The sequence below is a fragment of the Mustela putorius genome, unplaced genomic scaffold (genome assembly GCF_011764305.1).
Source record: "Mustela putorius furo isolate JIRA1106 unplaced genomic scaffold, ASM1176430v1.1 tig00537248_pilon_pilon_pilon, whole genome shotgun sequence".
Classification (NCBI taxonomy): Eukaryota; Metazoa; Chordata; class Mammalia; order Carnivora; family Mustelidae; genus Mustela; species Mustela putorius.
Genome location: NW_025422387.1, coordinates 4,870,197 through 4,886,788, shown reverse-complemented (window position 1 = coordinate 4,886,788; position 16,592 = coordinate 4,870,197). Strand labels below are relative to the sequence as shown.

The window sequence follows — 16,592 nt, the reverse complement described above, 5'->3', positions numbered from 1 at the left end:
CCCTGCAGCTCCAGGAGGGGCCACCTCCCTTCTCGCACGGAAGGCATGCAGGCTAAGGAAACAGGCCACTTCTTCCTGCTCTGCACGCTCCCCTCATGTTTTACAGCAGCCCTTGCAGCTCTCTCCGATAGGGTAACATGATGTGATTGGGAATTCTGAGGTCACTAGTGTCCCTCTGATTTTTCCTCCCTCCCCCTGTCCCTGTTGGCGGTAGGATGATGACATGCTTTATTGGCACAAACGTGGGGATGGATGGAAGACCCCAGTCCCCATGGAGGAGGACCCACTGCTGGACACAGACATGCTCATGTTGGAATTCAGTGACACCCTCTTCTCAACACTTTCCTCACACCAACCGGTGGCGTGGCCCAACCCCCGGGAAATAGGTAAGCCATCTCTAGATCCTTGACCCTGAACTCACAGCTGGCTTCCTTCTCTGGCATCGCTTCCGGAACCTGGCCCCCCGGGGCAGGATTGGCCAACTTTGTTGGCATCTGAGGGCCACATGCACTGAGTGGGTGAAGACTGCAAATAGGCCTTCCTGGGCAGCTGTCAGGTCGATGGTACCCCTGCAAGAAGCCTGGGATTTAGTCTGAATCAATTTCACATTTCTGACACTGTCCCCTCAGCAGAGGTTTTGTGCTTAGGCCAACTGACAGGGCCTTTGACTGAGGGGGAAGAAAATCAGAAGCATTGCTGGGCACGACCTTTTGCCTGGTCGAAGTCAGGCATCCAGTTAACCCCTCAGGGAAGAGCCCACAGCCTACCAGTTAGAACTGGGGATCTCTGCATCCCAGCAGTATCTGTTCCCTGACACTTTATCTTTCTTACAGAAATTCTCTTTCTTTCTTTCTTTCCTGCCATCTGAGGGTGGAGAATAGCCACAAACCCACAAGAAGGTAGAAATTCCTGCCATCTGCCTGCATATCTCCTTGGAAGAATCTGAACAGGGCCAGGAGGATCCAGTCAGGCCTTTTATGTGTTTTCACAACATTGTCTGAGAAGGCAGAATGATTCCTTTGTCTCCTTTCTGATTCTTACAGCACATCTGGGAAATGCAGACATGATCCAGCCGGGGCTGATTCCCCTGCAGCCCAACCTGGATTTCATGGACACTTTCGAACCCTTCCAGGGTAAGGACATGGGGCAGGAAGAGAGCATGGCCACCTGGATCTCCCTTTGCCCAGGATAAAGCACACTGGTGTTTCCTTTTCACAGAGGGAACTGTTAGAATGAGCAAGAGGGAAGACTTAGAATTTTTCAGAAATATATATATTTATATTTATATTAGTAGGAGTTGCAAGGTCTGGGAAGCTTTTCTGCAGCAGGGTTCTCCCTTAAAAAGAATCACCATTCTCCTGCGGACTCAGATTCTCAGGTTTGCCCAGGACTGTAAGCAGTTCTCCCTAGAGGCAGCAGAGGGCGCTGGCAACACAGCCGTCTCCCAGCAGTGTCCTGCAGTTAGAACTGGGTTCATAAGAGCTGCCAAACACCCGGCCTGGGAGTATTTCAGACCCCACACTAGTTGCCAGCATGAGCAGGTCCAATCAGAGGGCCTCTTTCTGCAGAGTTACCTCAGCGGGGGAATGCCCTCTGGCCATGGCATTCCTCTGGGTAGATAGGGTTCAGTGCCCGATTTATTTGGATCTTAATTCAAGGATATGATGGGCACATAGAGCTTAAAAGCACCTGATGTTGTCTTTCAGACCTCTTCTCTTCCAGCCGCTCTATTTTTGGTTCCATGCTGCCTGCTCCTGTCTCAGCACCTGCACCAGATCCCAACAGTCCACCTGCTCAGGTAGAGGGAGCTGGGGCGAGGTGGCCAGGGCGAGGCTAATGAGTAACTGCGCAGCCATAAGCAGAGTGCTACCGCTCGCTAGCTCTAGTGCTGAATAAACACACACGATGTGTGAAAAAGTTACTCTAGCCCTCCTTGAAAGCAGCCATAGATCTCCGAAAGGTAGGAGCTATCTGTAAACATTGGCTCCTGCCTGAGGCTCCACATAACCGGTGTGCAGTGAGCTCTGTTTAACCAGTTAAGAAAGAATTAGCAAAGGAAAACATGGATTGCTAATAAACAGAAGCTCCGTCAAAAGAGGTTCCTCTTTTACTTTCTACTTAACAATTAACACAGGCTGGTTATCAGCTGCTGGGGCTGCAGAGCCCATTGAGGCACGGCTCTTTGCCTGCAGGGGCTCTCAGGCTGGTACCCGTATCCGGTTAGACACAGAAACCTGGCCCCATCTTCTTCCATCTGGCTCTGGGAAGAATTTCTTCTATAGAGACTGAGATCTTGACAATTGATTCCTTATAGCGTTTCCCTTTTAGGAAGAGGTGACCTCTAGAAGTTGATACGTGAAACTGTCCTGAGGGAACCCCATGAGCAGCTGTGCTCCAGGCTGCCTGTGCTCTGTAACAGAAGATGGCCGGGACTTTGGGGGGACCCCTGCTGGACTCTAGAAACAAGATATTCCCAGGCCCAGAGCCAACTGTGCGCAGACAGACACTTTGTCTGAGCTCCGCATTATCATTTAGTCCTTAATGGAAACAAGACCCCTGTGGACGCCTGGAGAGACACAGCTCCGTTCCCCCCCAGACTGGCAGAAATGGGAACAGGAGCCATCGCCCTGTCCCTCTGTCGGAAAGTTCTGCTCAGGTGCCCAGCATCCGTTGTTGGACTTTGTGGTGTGTTGTACCAGGAAGTGACAGCGACTTGTGTGATGCAGCGTTTGTCCTCCTTTCCTAGGAGAGCGTCCTGTCAACCACAGCTCTCCCCGCCGTGAGCCTCCCTGATGGCCTCATAGCACCTCCTACAGCCACCGCCCTGGATGCCGCGGATGGGGAGGGCTGTGAACGAGCTCCCCGGCCTGGAGACCCCTTTATCCAGCCCACAGACTTCGGTCCCCCTGCACCGCCACTGAATGTCCCTCAGCCTTTCCTGCCCGTGTTCACCATGCCCTTGCTATCTCCCGGCCCTGCCCCAGCGCCTGCTTCTCCTGCCCTGCCTTTAGCTCCGCCCCCTGCCCCTGCCTTGAGCCGCTCGGCTCCACCTACCTTCCTGCAGCCGAAGTTTGCGGGCGCCAGCAAGTCGCCCTCCGTCATCACACACACGGCCTCTGCCACCCTCACGCATGATGCATCTGCCACCACCTTCAGCCAGAGTCAGGGCCTTGTCCTCACAACCCACCAACCCACGCCCTCGGTGTCCCCCTGTGGCCTGGCGCTTCCTCCGGTCACCCGGCGTCCAACCACTGGGCCTCCCCAACCCTGTTTAACATTTGTGCACCCCAAACCTGTCTCTCTGACTGGGGGAAGGCCCAAGCAGCCCCCCAAAATAGTGCCTGCTCCCAAACCAGAGTCTGTGTCCGTGGTACTGAAGAATGCTTGCATCGCCCCAGGTGAGTCAGGTGGAAGGAAGCCAACGTCTGATCTCCCCTCCCCGGGGCTATGTCCTTGTCTCCAAGGCTTGCAAACTTGTGACACACACACACTTGTGAAACGAAAGTGTTCCAGTCTACTACGTGTGTGATCTCGTCTGTTGTCTACTCTGTGGTGTTCTTTCCAAGTTAGTCTCAACCGAGTTTGAAAAAGCACCGTCCAGGTGGTCTCTTTCCTGGGCCTGTTATCTGTCCTCTTGGAGGAGAAGTTGCAAAACAGATGTCAGATACAAAACCAGTGGTTTTGTCTCTCTGTGGCCTGTGGTGAGAGAGGTGACATCTGAGCAGCAGGGGAGGGGTCTGTGTTGCTCCTGGGGGCCCCACAGGCCTGGGCTCAGCGGACCCCCACGACTCCGGGCCTCACTGTCACTTCTTGTTCTGGCAGCTGCCTTTTCAGGACAACCACAAGCGGTGATTATGACATCAGGCCCTCTGAAGAGAGAAGGGATGTTGGCTTCTACCGTGTCCCAGTCCAATGTGGTCCTCACGCCTGCTGCTATTGCCCGGGTGAGGAGGCCCTAGGCAGACCCTTCCTATCCTTATCACCTCAACATGGCCCTGCTTTTGGGTGGTTCTTACCTGACATGACTGTGGTTGGAGGTGACCTCCCTCTCCTGTGTCACCTCAGGCTCCTGGAGTCACGGAGTTCCACAGTGGCATCCTGGTGACAGACCTTGGCCACACCACGAGCAGCCAGCCGGCACCTGTCTCTCGGCTCTTCTCTCCAAGCACAGTACAGGACGCCCTGGTGAAGGGAGAGCAGGTCCCGGCCACGGGTTCCAGTGAGTGTGCGCTCCGGTCTGAACGGTTGGGACTTTGTGAATGAAATGAGCACGCCCGCACCTGGGTCAGGGAGACCACCCATGGGGTTCCCCAGGGTTGGGGCGGGACTGTGCAGTGAGGTGGCCCACGCTGGGGAGTGCTCAGCCAGTGGCAGCTCACCCCAGGAGCAGGAAAGGGGCAAGCGTGTGCAGGGCAGGTGACCGATGCACTTGGGGAACACCACTCTGACCCCCTTCAGAAAGGCCTGGCTCAGAGCTGCCAGTTCTGATTGAGAAATGGATTGAGACTGTCAACGCTTTCCAGAAAATGGGAACCACCCAAGCTTGTCTCCACATCAATGTGGTCATCCCTTAGTTTTCAAGCCCCTCACATCTGTTGAGCCCATTTCCACACCGTGGGTCTTCCATCAGCAGGAGGCTCGGGGGAGAACTGATTGTGCCCAGTGAAGAGCCATGGAGCCCGGGATAAAGGAGTCGCCCAAGGCTGTGCCCCTGGTGGTGGGGTAGAACCAGAACCTAGGCTTCCTCCTCTCAGTTGCCCACTAGGGAGGGAGACCAAAGGTGCCTTGTCTCAAGTAAAAGCTGGGCATGGCCACTGCTGGAGCTCCATGCTGAACAGTCTGGGAGATGAGCAGGGCTGGTCTCCGCCCACAGAGATGAGACCGTAGAGGGACTTGTCCAGGGAGGCTGGATGAATAACGGCCTCCAGCCTGGACAGCTAAAGACGAAAACTGGTTGGTTACAGGTCAGGCCTGTACGGTGGGGTCAGGGCTCAGGCAGCCTAGCATTACCCTGACTGCCTGGACGCAGAACACGGGGCACTGGAGCCACGATGGGAAACTGAGCAGCAAGGCAGGGAGGTGGTCAGCGCCGCAGAAAGGAGTGTGTGGAGGCTCTCTGGGCAAGCGGGCGGGGCAGCCCTAGGCGACTCCAGGGGCCTCCTGAGCGTTGCCAGTGACCGGGGCACGGCTGGCATGGGAGTGGACAAGATTGAAAATACAAGAAAATGTATATGTAGAGTTGAAAGAACAAGAATGAACAGTTTTGTATACTGGACACGCAGGGTAAGAGTCTCACAGAGGCTGCGGAAACTGCAAGTGGCCTCCAGGTGGCTTGTTAATAGGTTGGATTAGCAGTCAGGCCTCCTCTCGGAACTCTCCATGCCCCAAGAGCTATTGCTGGCCAAGCTCAGGCCGTATTGCCACCCCACGTCCAGCCAGCCTTCATCAGGCCTTGTCTACACCTAATCTTGGGAGGTTGGCAAGGATTTCTCCAGTTTTTGCTCTGGGTTCACTGGGGGAGGTTTCAGATGGGTTTCCGGGTTTGGGACTTGCGGGGATTCCCTTCCTTGGTGAGCACTGTTTCAACTGCTGTGGCCAGCCGTGTCCTAAGAGGAGTCTCTGTTCTTCTCAGGTCGAGATGGCCCAAACTCAGGGCAGGCCTCTCCATGTGCTTCAGAGCAGAGCCCCAGTCCCCAGTCTCCCCAGAACAACTGCTCAGGGAAATCTGCAGACCCCAAAAATGTGGCTGTTTTAAAGGTATCACAGGTCTCTCTTGGGTCTTGATTTCCTTGGAGGGATGGGGGTACGGGCAAGGAGAATATCAAGGGACCGCTGGGGCTGCTGTGTCCCTTACGAGGGACTCACAGGAAAGGAGCAGCACAGACCTGGCCGATGTTCTGGTAGGCTAAGGTACCATCAGGAACCTGGATGTTTGCTACTTAATCTGGAGATAGGTCGGCGGCTCCTCCCGTTGCCCCACCTGCTAGACAGCCCTGAGCCCTGGACCAGCCCCGAACCCTGTAGCTTGCGGGAGGTGGTGGCTGTAAGAACTGGGTCGGCGAGGAGTGGGCTGAGGGGGGCTGCGGAGTGCTCCTCAGCAGCAGTCATGGCCCCTGCCCAGGCCTCCGTTCTGCAGGCGGGGTTTTCTAGCACCCTGTCCTGCTCACTGTTGCCCCCGAGTCGCAGGTGGGAGGGAGGGGCAGCGGCCCTGCAGGGCACCGTGTGTCACAGCCACTGCCTGATTCTCCAACAGAACCGGCAGATGAAGCATATTTCAGCTGAGCAAAAAAGACGCTTCAACATCAAGATGGGCTTTGACACCCTCAACAGTTTGATCTCTAATAATTCCAAGCTGGTGAGTGGTGTCAGGTGGGCGGGGAGCCCCTGTATTGGCCTCCGCACCGGCTGGACAGGCAGGGTGGCTGCTGTGCTGTGACCCCGCCACCCCTCTCCCAGACCAGCCACGCCATCACGCTGCAGAAGACCGTGGAGTACATCACCAAGCTACAGCAGGAGCGGAGCCAGATGCAGGAGGAAGCCCGGCGGCTGCGGGAGGAGATCGAGGAGCTCAATGCCACCATCATGTGAGCCTGGGGGCGTGGGGCCCGGGCTGGTACCTCATCCTCTCGCGTGCATGTCTCAGAGACAGGAGGGTCATTTGTGGCCTTGTCACCCATAGCTGCCTCTCTGTTGTCATGCTTTGGGCTCTTGTCCTCCTCCTCCTGGGGCCGTTCCTCCTGGGCCCACAGTGGCCAGCAGCGGCTGGCCCTGCCACTTGGAGCGCCAGGGTCCAGCTTCACTGCCAGCCGCTCTGAGCGTCCTCTGATCCCTCCTGTTGTTCCAGCTCCTGCCAGCAGCTGCTCCCTGCCACAGGAGTCCCCGTCACCCGGCACCAGTTCGATCACATGAAAGACATGTTTGATGAGTATGTGAAGAGCCGGACCCTGCAGAATTGGAAGTTCTGGATTGTATCTTTGTGTTTTCTTTGCTTCTCCCACCCCTACTCTGTGCACTGAAACAGCAGCCCCTACCCACCGTTCCTTTCGAGAAATTCTATATAAATGGTTTTCGCGAGTTCACCCAACAGGCGCTGTACAGGGGCCTGGCCTGGCACACGCTATGAAGTGGGGCTGTCATTGGTGACTGTCCAGGCTTGGAGCTTGCTGGGGAGGTTGAACAGCTCAGCTCTGCTCTCTGCCTGCTTGGAAAATAAAGATGCTTTATTGCGAGGTGCCAGAGCCACCAGCTGAGGCCATCCCATAGGGAAGAGGTGGGATCTAATCGCACATCCTGGCGGCCGTCTCGGTCCTTGCAACAACAACGGGCTCGAGTACTGCCAATGGCATAGACAGGAAACTAGGGCTCATAAATGACTAAGTGGCAGAGTCAGGATTTGAAACCAGCTCCCTGCAGGCTGTTGTCTCGCTTGGGCCACATGGTCTTAGATGCTGTTGTGAGGTACATTCACCAGCGTGCGGGGGTCCGTCCCTGGGACCAAGACCTATCTGTGCTCAGCCTTCCAGATGTCAGCAGGGCCCCTCTGGGGGGCAGCTCCTACCCTGTCAGTGCCCTTCCAGTCACCTCTGTGCCTCATGTGCACGCATGGTGGGTTGGCTGTGTGTCTTCACCTTGTTGCTGACAGACTGAGGAGACGGCCGTTTGGGAGCAGAGCCGACAGCGCACACGAGCTCTGTTTCCTCTGCTCTGCCCGGCTTACTCAGCCTGGCTCTGGCCCTTATCGTTGGTGGAGTGAGGTGGCAGCTGGGGTGCGCCAGGGCCTCTTTGGTAAAATGGCATGTTCCTCATCGTCAGCCTCAGCTTGGGGGACCAGGGGCACCAGTGTGGTTCAGATCAGGGAGAAAATGGACCGCATGCCTTTGCAGAGTTGATTGCCCAGGATGGTTTGGGAGACCCACACAGAACGTGACTGAGAGCCAGCACGTGTGTTCGTCATGAGAAACACGGTCCACCCTGCGGTCTGCGGTGCGCCTCTGCTGTTCTTTTTCTTTTTTTCTTTTAAGATCTCATTCATTTATTTGACAGACAGAGATCACAAGTAGGCAGAGAGGCAGGCAGAGGGTGGGGGGGAGCCGGCTCCCCGCTGAGCAGAGAGCCCGATGCGGGACTCAATCCCAGGACCCTGAGATTATGACTTGAGCCGAAGGAGAGGCTTAACCCACGGAGCCACCCAGGCGCCCTGCGCCTCTGCTATTCTTGCCATCATCCACAGACTGCTGGCTTTCATGCCGGAGTGCTAGGACGTGTCCCACACTGAGGAAACATCTCTGTCCCTGCCTCTTGTGGTCATTAAGCTGGTGCTGAGTTAGATGGAAAGATCTCAGGGGAATGTGAGGGTGCATCTCCCCGGATCACACTCCCTCACCCAGTGTCAGCAGTTACTTGCCGCTCCCAGGGGAAGCTGGTCACGGGCCAGCCAGTAGCTGGACTTGATTCTCCCACCCCTGGTTACATGTTCGCTGGCCCTCCTCCTCGCTTACCTTTTCTTTAACCCACATGCTGTACAGTTCAGTATCATCATCAAGCCGCTGTTTGAGTCCTTCAAGGGGATGGTGTCCACCAGCAGCCTGGAGGAGCTGCACCGGACGGCGCTGTCCTGGCTGGACCAGCACTGCTCCCTGCCCGTCCTCAGGCCGAGTGAGTCCGGGGCTCGCCGGGACCCTCGAGGATAGTCCAGGGGGGAGGAGGGCCTGTGAGGATAGTGCAGATCTAGGCGGCCCACGGGCAGCCGCATCGGCACAAGGTGACGCTGTGTGGGAGGCCCCGGCCAGAGATGCCAGCTGCGGGACAGGGGCCTGGCCCCCCATGCCACTCCTTTGCTTCCTGTCATCCCTGTGCGTCTGGGTGCTCAGGGTCCCTTATGCTTACTGAGCCCTGGCTGTTCACCAGGCCCCGGCCCCGGTGCTTTCACGTATGTTTTCTGATTTAATTCTTACCACGGACAAGGCTGCGCGCGTATTCTGAGGGGATGGAGGTGGACAGACAGGAGGAGCTTGGGATTCCCTGCTCGTCTGCGGGAGAGGAGACAGGGCTCACTGTTATCCTGGAGCCGAGAGGCTTTGCTGGCCTTGGTCCCTCAGCGGTGCTCAGTGTGCCTCCTCCTCCGGTGGCATGAGAGTGACCACACGCGTTTGTGCGGGAGACCACGCGTGCTGTCCACTGCGGGACTTAAAGCGACTGCGGGTGCCGGTGGCCCTGGCCTAATCTTCCCCTTCTTTGCAGCGGTGCTGGGCACCCTCCGGCACCTGAGCACCACCACCTCCGTCCTGACGGACCCATCCCAGCTGCCGGAGCAGGCGGCACAGGCTGTCACCAGAATCGGCAAGACACCGGGGGAGTCTTAGCAGTGCCTCGCGGGCACGCGGCCGCACAAGATGCCACGGAGGCTCTTCCCTGCCCACGGAGAGGACGCTGCACCCCCAGGCCTCTCCTGACGCCGAGCTCAGGGCCCCCCTCCAGCTCCACCGGCCCACTGGGCCCCTCAGAACGCTGCGCTCAGGTCTGAAGCAGGTTCGGGTCCTGCCAACAGCAATAGCTCATCTTTGGGAACCCCTTGCTGTGAACTCTTACTCAGCGACCTCATCGTGACCTCCCCTGCGCTCAGGCAACCCAGACAGTGTCCTGTCCTACTGGTGGCCTAAGCAGGGAGTAGATGGGACAGACAGTCACGGCCTGCTCCCGGGAGCTAGGAAGCACAAGGGTTCCTCTTTGGCTCTGTGCTCAGACGTAGGATGCTGGCTCCTGTCAGCCCTGGGCCCTTGGATGGCTCTGAGCGATTCCCTGAGCTGCTCTGACTCTCCTGGGGGGGCAGGTGGAAGGCCCCTTCCTCTTCTCTCAGACTCTGGCTTTGTAAGTAGGTTTGGACAGCAGCTCAGGCTCGCGCACGGAGGCTGCTCCCACCGTGTGGGCCGCCAGGGAACCCCAGGCCCCGTGGAAGGAAGCAGTGGACGTGGGTGCACACGCGGCGAGGAGAGCACAGCAGTGCAAAGCCGCGGCTCCGGCCTGGAACCCCTCGGGCGGCGCTGCAGGCGGCAGCCACACAGCAGTGTTTTGAGAACCGTGGCGGGGACTCCGGCGGGGCCTCCCTGGGCACCACCTCACCACGTGGCCCTTGTTCTCCACCTTCCTCCAAGCCGCAGCCTCGGACGAGCCAGCAGCGTTTGGGGGACGCACACAGCCCTCAGGGTGTAGCATCCGAGAGGCCAGACTCCACGGTGCCGCCAGCGGGCTGTCATCTTGTCTGGATTGTTCAGCCAGGAGTCCCAGACCGTAACAGTTCTCGGACCAAAGATGTCACCACACCCAAAGTCTGTCCCATGTTGTGTTTGGAGGAAGAACCAGAATGTTGCTGGGCAGCGCTCTGAGGCAGCTGGCCTCAGGGCTGTCTAGCCTCTCCCATATCAGACGGCGAAGAATTACACTCCTGTTTGAACAAGGCAGAAGGATAGCTGAGGGCAACAGGCTGCTTCTGAACGTGGGACTTGCACTTGGAGTGTCCAGGCCCAACCTCTTGCCGTGTCTGCAAGAGGGGGTGCAGATGGACGGCGGGCGCGCTCTCTAACTCTCAGGAAGCCCAGCCAGGGGTACCTCCTCGTCGAAAGAATGTGCTTTTAAACGTCCTGCTGTGAAGTTCAGAGGGTCTGCGGGCTTTCCATTCAACCTCTGTCCTCCCTGCCAGAGATGGAGCCTGGGCAGTGCCAGGCAGGCCGGAAACCCTGGGGTCGGCTCCGTGGGGGCTACCAAGGGCCACCTCCTGCAGCTTGGATCTACTCGGAGGCTCCCGCGGGTTCCTGGAGGCCCGCTGAAGGTGCTCGGGGGCAGCCATCCCTCCCTGCCTCAGTTGATGGAGGATGGAAGGGGTGTCTTCCCCCTACCGCCCGCCAGCTGTGCCACCGTCTCGCTGCAGGCCACCGACACGTCACCCACTCCCATCTGTGCTTCAGCTCCGCACAAGAGCAGCTTGGCGGCACCCCGCAGCCTCTCCAGAAGCCGTGTTTACAAGCCTCCCAGTTCACTCCCCTGAGGGGCGAGCACAAGACGAGGCTGGGCTGATCCTTACTGTCCACTGGGAAGTGGTAAGAGAACTTCTCCTTCACCCCAGGACAAACATGAAGTCGCCCTTCAAAAGGGGAAGACCACCATGGTAAGAACTCACTAGGGTCAGAAGGCAAAACACGAGATGTCCCTAGCTGTAAGGGCTTGTGGGGGGTCATGAGTGCCATCCTTCCCCAGTACCTGTGCCTTTGTAAACCGTGCGGATGGCCGTAAAGCTTGGCCCACCAGGACCTCTCCTAAATTAGTAACCTTCTGCCCACCCTGGGAGTCTTTTTTTTTTTTTTTAAGTCTATGGGTATATAAAATTGGCCTCTTGGCTTCTTCGGCCTACCTCTCCTCTTCCTTTTGCTGAGTTAATGTTCATGATTCTGTTTTGTTAAATATTTAAGGCTGTTAGGTCACGTGAGACTTTGAAGGGTGTGTGTGTGTTCGTGTGTGTGTCCTGGCAGACTGTTAACTAGATGCGTGTTTTTGTTTTGAGACATTTACTTAAATCCATTTCTCTTGGTGCTCACGGTTACCCTGGCTATAGGGCTGCAAAGCTGTATCTCTTCCCACAGATGTGATCGTTTCATGTCCCAGAATCATTTATTTTGGAATCTTGCTTGATGAATCTGGCCAGACAGAGGGGCCCAGCGGGGGCGCAGGGACAGCGAGACCACCCTGCCGGAGGCCTCCGGGACCTGCCGACCACAGGGCTGTGCTTTGTTTACACTCGTTTTCACCCCTGCCCCTGCCTCTGCTCCCATAAGAAATTTTTAAATGCTGACACTTTGGAGAATAAAAAGGATCAATTTGAAAAGGAAAAAAAAAAAAAAAAAGCTTGCCTGGCACATAAATCTTTGAAAAGCATTTCTATGAAATCTTTCTGTGCCATCAACTCCCGTCACACTGCTGCCTGCTCTTTCACGATGAGTGGGAAACAGAAGGACAGGGCAGGTGCCACCATGGGGCTTTCTGAAAGTTGGTGGGCCCGTCCCTCCCATCTCTGGCGAGTTGCACAGCAGCAGTCACCCCCTCCCCCAGGAGGGCCCCAGCCCATGCATCCTGGCTGCTGTCTAACCAGATTTTCTCACATGAGAGCAGCAGTTCCAGCATCAGAAGTTAGAGTTAATGAGGTGCCAATGGGCATCACTGGCTCTTGTCAGGAGGAAGGGCTGGAGGGCAGGGAGCCCCCAGCACCGCCCTGTTCCTGGAGCCTCTGCAGGAGGAGGAGTGGTCCGTGGTTGTCCATGTGTCCTTGGGCTCCCAGCTTCATCTGCTTCCTGCCCTTGTGACCTGATGGTTGGGCCTGAAGGTTTTCCTGCTCTGGCTATAGAAATAGAAACTTGGACTCTGAGCAAGCATGGCCCCCCAGGGTGGTGCCAACCCCCTTTGTGTCGCCCCAGGTGAGGGGGTGTGGTCACAAGTGACCAGAGAGGGAGGAGGAGCAGGTTCGTTGTTCTAGGATTACAAGCTGTCAGTCTAGCTGAAGCACCGGTCGGTCGGCGTGGTTCCGGGCTGTCCTCAGGGCCCTCTGCCCCATGCCCAGGACCCCCCATGCCGTGGACAGGCTGGCCCGCTCTCTCTCCTCTCTCTGGTGTAAAGTTGCCTTTCCCTGGAGACCACCTGTCTCCGATTATGCACTTTGGCAGTGATAACCCACCCACCGCTCATGGGAACTCAGCTTTGCCAAGTGTTCCCTCGGTTGTGATCTCACTGGGGGAGAGAGAGCTGGGATACCCTGGTGTGAGCGACACGGCAGCCACGGGCTGGGGTCGACGCCTCAGTGCCCCGATACCGCGAATGGGTCCTCACCACGTCTGAACGTGGACAGGGGGAGAAGAGGGTTAGCTTGGAAGCTCAACACCTGTTTGTAACATTCAGTAGTCTCCGTGGCCTTGACCCTCCTGGATCCGAGAGGCTGCAGGAGCAGGGAGAAGACTTCCGGCCTACTGTGTACCTCCAACAACTGCCCCATTTTCATTCCCTTCTGAGGAGTTGGCTTTGCTTTGCTTGGCTCATCAGGCAGGGGGCTGTTTCCTTGTTGGGGTTTGTGAAAATCAGCCTTTGAGAAAGAAAAGGGAATTTTCATGTTGAGTGTTGGGTGTGTGTGTGTGTGTGTGTGTGTGTACGCACGTGCACGTGCTTGCGCAAGCCCACCTGTGTGTGTGCACTTAATGGAATTTTATTTTTGCGAAATTCCTTTCCAATTATGTAGCAGAATTCACCTCCGTTTCCCAGTCAAACTTTTGGTTTCACGGTCAACCCTGGGCATCACTAATTTGAAGAATTCTCTTCTGGGTTTCTGAACAGAGGTGTGCCCCTCCCAAGGCTTGAGACTGTGGAGGGTTTGGGAGAAGCAGATCCATTTCCGTAGAGTTTGTCCTGCAGTTGAAGAGTCTGATGGGCTCAGCCCGGGGAGACACAGTTCCCAGATCGTGTTTCTCACGGGGCAGCTTGAAGGCAGCCTCTCTCCCCGACAACGCCACAGCGCCCTGCTGTTTCTCTGCAGAGTCTTCTCAGGAGGCCCAGGAAAGGAGACTTTGTTCATCTACTTATTTTGGAACATCACGGCTGAGCCACCACGTTCTCTTCTTTTCCTGCTTCCAGTTCATTGTGTAAATGGTTCCTATTTTCTGTTGTGAGCTTCGGTGATTGTGTCAGGGCTCCGCTAGGAGACGGTCTCCCCTCGTGGTCCGAACAGCACAATCGAGGAGAGCCTAGTCCCTCGGAGGCTCCCTCAGGCTACGCCATCCAGACACCATCCTCCATGCTCCGCGGTCGAGAAGCACGTTTCCACCAGCTGTATTCAACACTACAATGCAGTTTTAAAACTATATTTGCATCCAAAACAATAAAAAGCTGTATTTTTTTGAAATGCCTGTGATGGTTTTTCTTAAATGCTCCCTGTCAGGCTGTGGAAATGAGGATACTGGGAGATCCGAACACGGTGACGCTCAGACTGGCTTACTCGGTCTAACCTTGAAGGTGGTGGAGTGCGGGGGAGCAGGTCGGTGAGGAGAGAGGCCCCAGGTGAGCAGGGGGTCCTGAAGAGAGGCTGCTGGAAGAACCCATGACAAAAGCCCCACATTACTGATGCTCGCTGTGAATTCACCAGGGCCTGGTGCGCCAGGCCTTTCCTGGATGGCTGCAGTTCAGTGGTGCTTGTACAAACTGCCCACGACCCCATCGGAACCCAGGCAGCCAGCACCTGCTCTGCACACGTGAACAGGGTGGCTATGAGGTTCCCATAAAATCCTGTCAGAGAGCTCAGTAACCCATGAAGCACTGTGCTTAGAAAGCTTCGGTTCTCGTCAGCATGGCTAACACCGGCCCCAGGGCTAAGTCAAGGTGATGGCCCCTGGAGGCCGTGGTCTCCCTGCTAACCCTGGACCCAGAGCTGTAGGAAAAGGAAGGGAAGTTGACCGACAAAGATGCTCTTTGTTGTGCTGAGAAGATTCTGATGATCTCTGTTTAATTTAGAAGCTTCTCTCTTCCATATCATCTTCCTGCACCCACTACCCCCCCGTCTCCCCCACCGCAGCTCCTGGGGCTTGAGAGGTGACCCAGTGAGCTGAGTCACACTACCTCCTGCAGGCGGCCTGGCCGCTGCCAGCTTGTCTCCCCAAACAGCTGCCCAGATCCAGATCTCTGACTGAAATCCCGTGGGTTGGTACACGGGCTCTTGTCTGATCAAACCCGATGCCTCCCCCAAAGAAAAACGTCTCCATGACACAAAGCAAGATTTGGGGCCGTAAGAACAGGAGGCCCTACAAAGAAGCGAGTGATTCACGGACTCCCCTGGGAGAGACTTGATTTCCACTGAGCAACAGATGTCGGCTTTGCTCTTTTTTAAGTTTTCGAACCCAGCTCCATGTTATGTATGGAATCTTCAAAGATGCTCGGGACATAATTCATAATTCGGAGAAGAGGGTTGAGTTTGGATAGGCCGGGAGTGGGGAGACAGAGCAGAGGGAGTGAGACAAATGTGCTGGAGACTGTCCCCAGGCATCAGGCTCCGGGCTCCTCAGGGAGCCCCTGGGTAGTTCCCAACCTGGCAGTGTGGCTCTTCCCTTTTCATAGAGGAAGAAGTCAAAGTCGTTCCAAAGTGTCAAGGCCGCACGCCTCAGAAAAGGCTAAAGGATTGGGGGTTTTTGTTTTTGTTTTTTTTTTTGACCTTGTGCATGGAGTCCCCACCCACCATAATGGGAGGATTATCCTTGCCCTGTCCTCCTCCCCTCCCCCCCGCTCCGCACACTGCGTCTGCTCAAGTTTGTCTTCTCGCTCTCTTCCAGATGTGGTTATGTGATCCACTTCTCTCCATCACCACTGCTGTCACCAAAGCTGAGTCTCCATTATTTCTAAACCAGGTCACGTTAACAGTGTCCCCCTCACTCTGTCTTGTAGGCTCTGTCACAGTCACTGGGAGCTTGGAAAAGCCCAGGTCCAGTGGTGTCACTCCCGTGCTCAGTCCATCCACGGCCTTCCAGACGAGGGCCGAGCCCTAGTGGCTTTCTCCCACCCTTCCCACCGCCCGCCCCCCCCCGCCATCTCTTTGCCCATCTGGCCCCTACTTGCCTTCCCAACCTCATTTTTGCTCTTTTCTGTTCTCTGAACTACCATGTTTTGGGTGCCGTTCCAGTCTTTGGGTTTTCCAAGGCCTCTTTCCTCTGTCCAAGCCTCTCGCCATCCCCCGGCTCACTCCCATTCTTTCTTCCAGTCCCAATCTGTGGACCTTCGTTCTTCAGAAACCAGCCCTCACGGCCCTGCTTCCCCGATGTACAGGCGCACACATGCACGTGGAGTCAGGCCTCAGAGCACCCCTGTGTTGCTCAGGACGCCGGTCGTGTTTATCATTGTCATTTGTCTTCCCCAGCAGGTACCGAGGCCCGTCGGGACAAGGATGTGGTGCCTATGTTCACTGCCACGCCCAGCCCAGAGCCTGTGAGAATTCGGGAGAAGGGAAGGGGGCAACTAGCCGGTGCAGAGGTCAAGCTGGTGTAGATGTTGACCAAGGTCAAGAGGTTGACCCCTGAGAGTCCATTTTTAATATAAAACATCAACTCCAGCAATTGAGATAGCAGATATAAGAACAAGCTCTAACTGGCATTTAAAAGCCTTTCCTCTTGGATGTGGATGTGATTATTCTCCAGGACCCGTTTACTTTCTTTTCATATGTCAAGATCTGAATTTAGCCTCGTGTAGGACGATGTGAGTGCACATGTCCTAAATTTCAGTAAGCGTGCCTTTTACGTTTTTATTTCGGAAAATCTCCCGCCTACAGGAGTAGAGGGGCTAATACAAGGAGTGCCCTCTTACTCATCGTCCACGTTAACAGCTGCCAACTCGGGGCCAGTTTTGTTTCCCATGTACCTCACCCCCGCCCCCATTGTGTGTGTTTTTTTAATATTTTATTTATTTATTTGACAGAGATCACAAGTCGGCAGAGAGGCAGGCAGAGAGAGAGGAAGGGAAGCAGGCTCCCTGCTGAGCAGAGAGCCCGATGCGGGGCCCGATCCCAGCACCCTGGGATCATG

General features: G+C 56.1%; 1 protein-coding gene across 3 annotated transcripts in view; it reads left to right on the top strand.

The window, feature by feature from the left end:
* The window catches only part of LOC101689304 (MLX interacting protein), a 59,706-nt gene extending 45,773 nt beyond the window's left edge, over positions 1–13,933 (top strand). For 2 of the 3 annotated variants that reach the window (XM_045073687.1, XM_045073689.1), the window contains exons 6-17: positions 215–386; positions 1,044–1,133; positions 1,707–1,798; positions 2,747–3,398; positions 3,823–3,944; positions 4,066–4,219; positions 5,633–5,757; positions 6,254–6,355; positions 6,457–6,584; positions 6,845–6,968; positions 8,526–8,655; positions 9,241–13,933. In XM_045073687.1, the coding sequence (XP_044929622.1) occupies positions 215–386; positions 1,044–1,133; positions 1,707–1,798; positions 2,747–3,398; positions 3,823–3,944; positions 4,066–4,219; positions 5,633–5,757; positions 6,254–6,355; positions 6,457–6,584; positions 6,845–6,968; positions 8,526–8,655; positions 9,241–9,362 (2,013 nt within the window). In that variant the 3' untranslated portion in view covers positions 9,363–13,933. The remainder of the gene's footprint in view (positions 1–214; positions 387–1,043; positions 1,134–1,706; positions 1,799–2,746; positions 3,399–3,822; positions 3,945–4,065; positions 4,220–5,632; positions 5,758–6,253; positions 6,356–6,456; positions 6,585–6,844; positions 6,969–8,525; positions 8,656–9,240) is intronic. The other variant, XR_006604787.1, reaches the window with a different exon arrangement.
* The last annotated feature ends 2,659 nt before the right edge of the window (positions 13,934–16,592 follow it).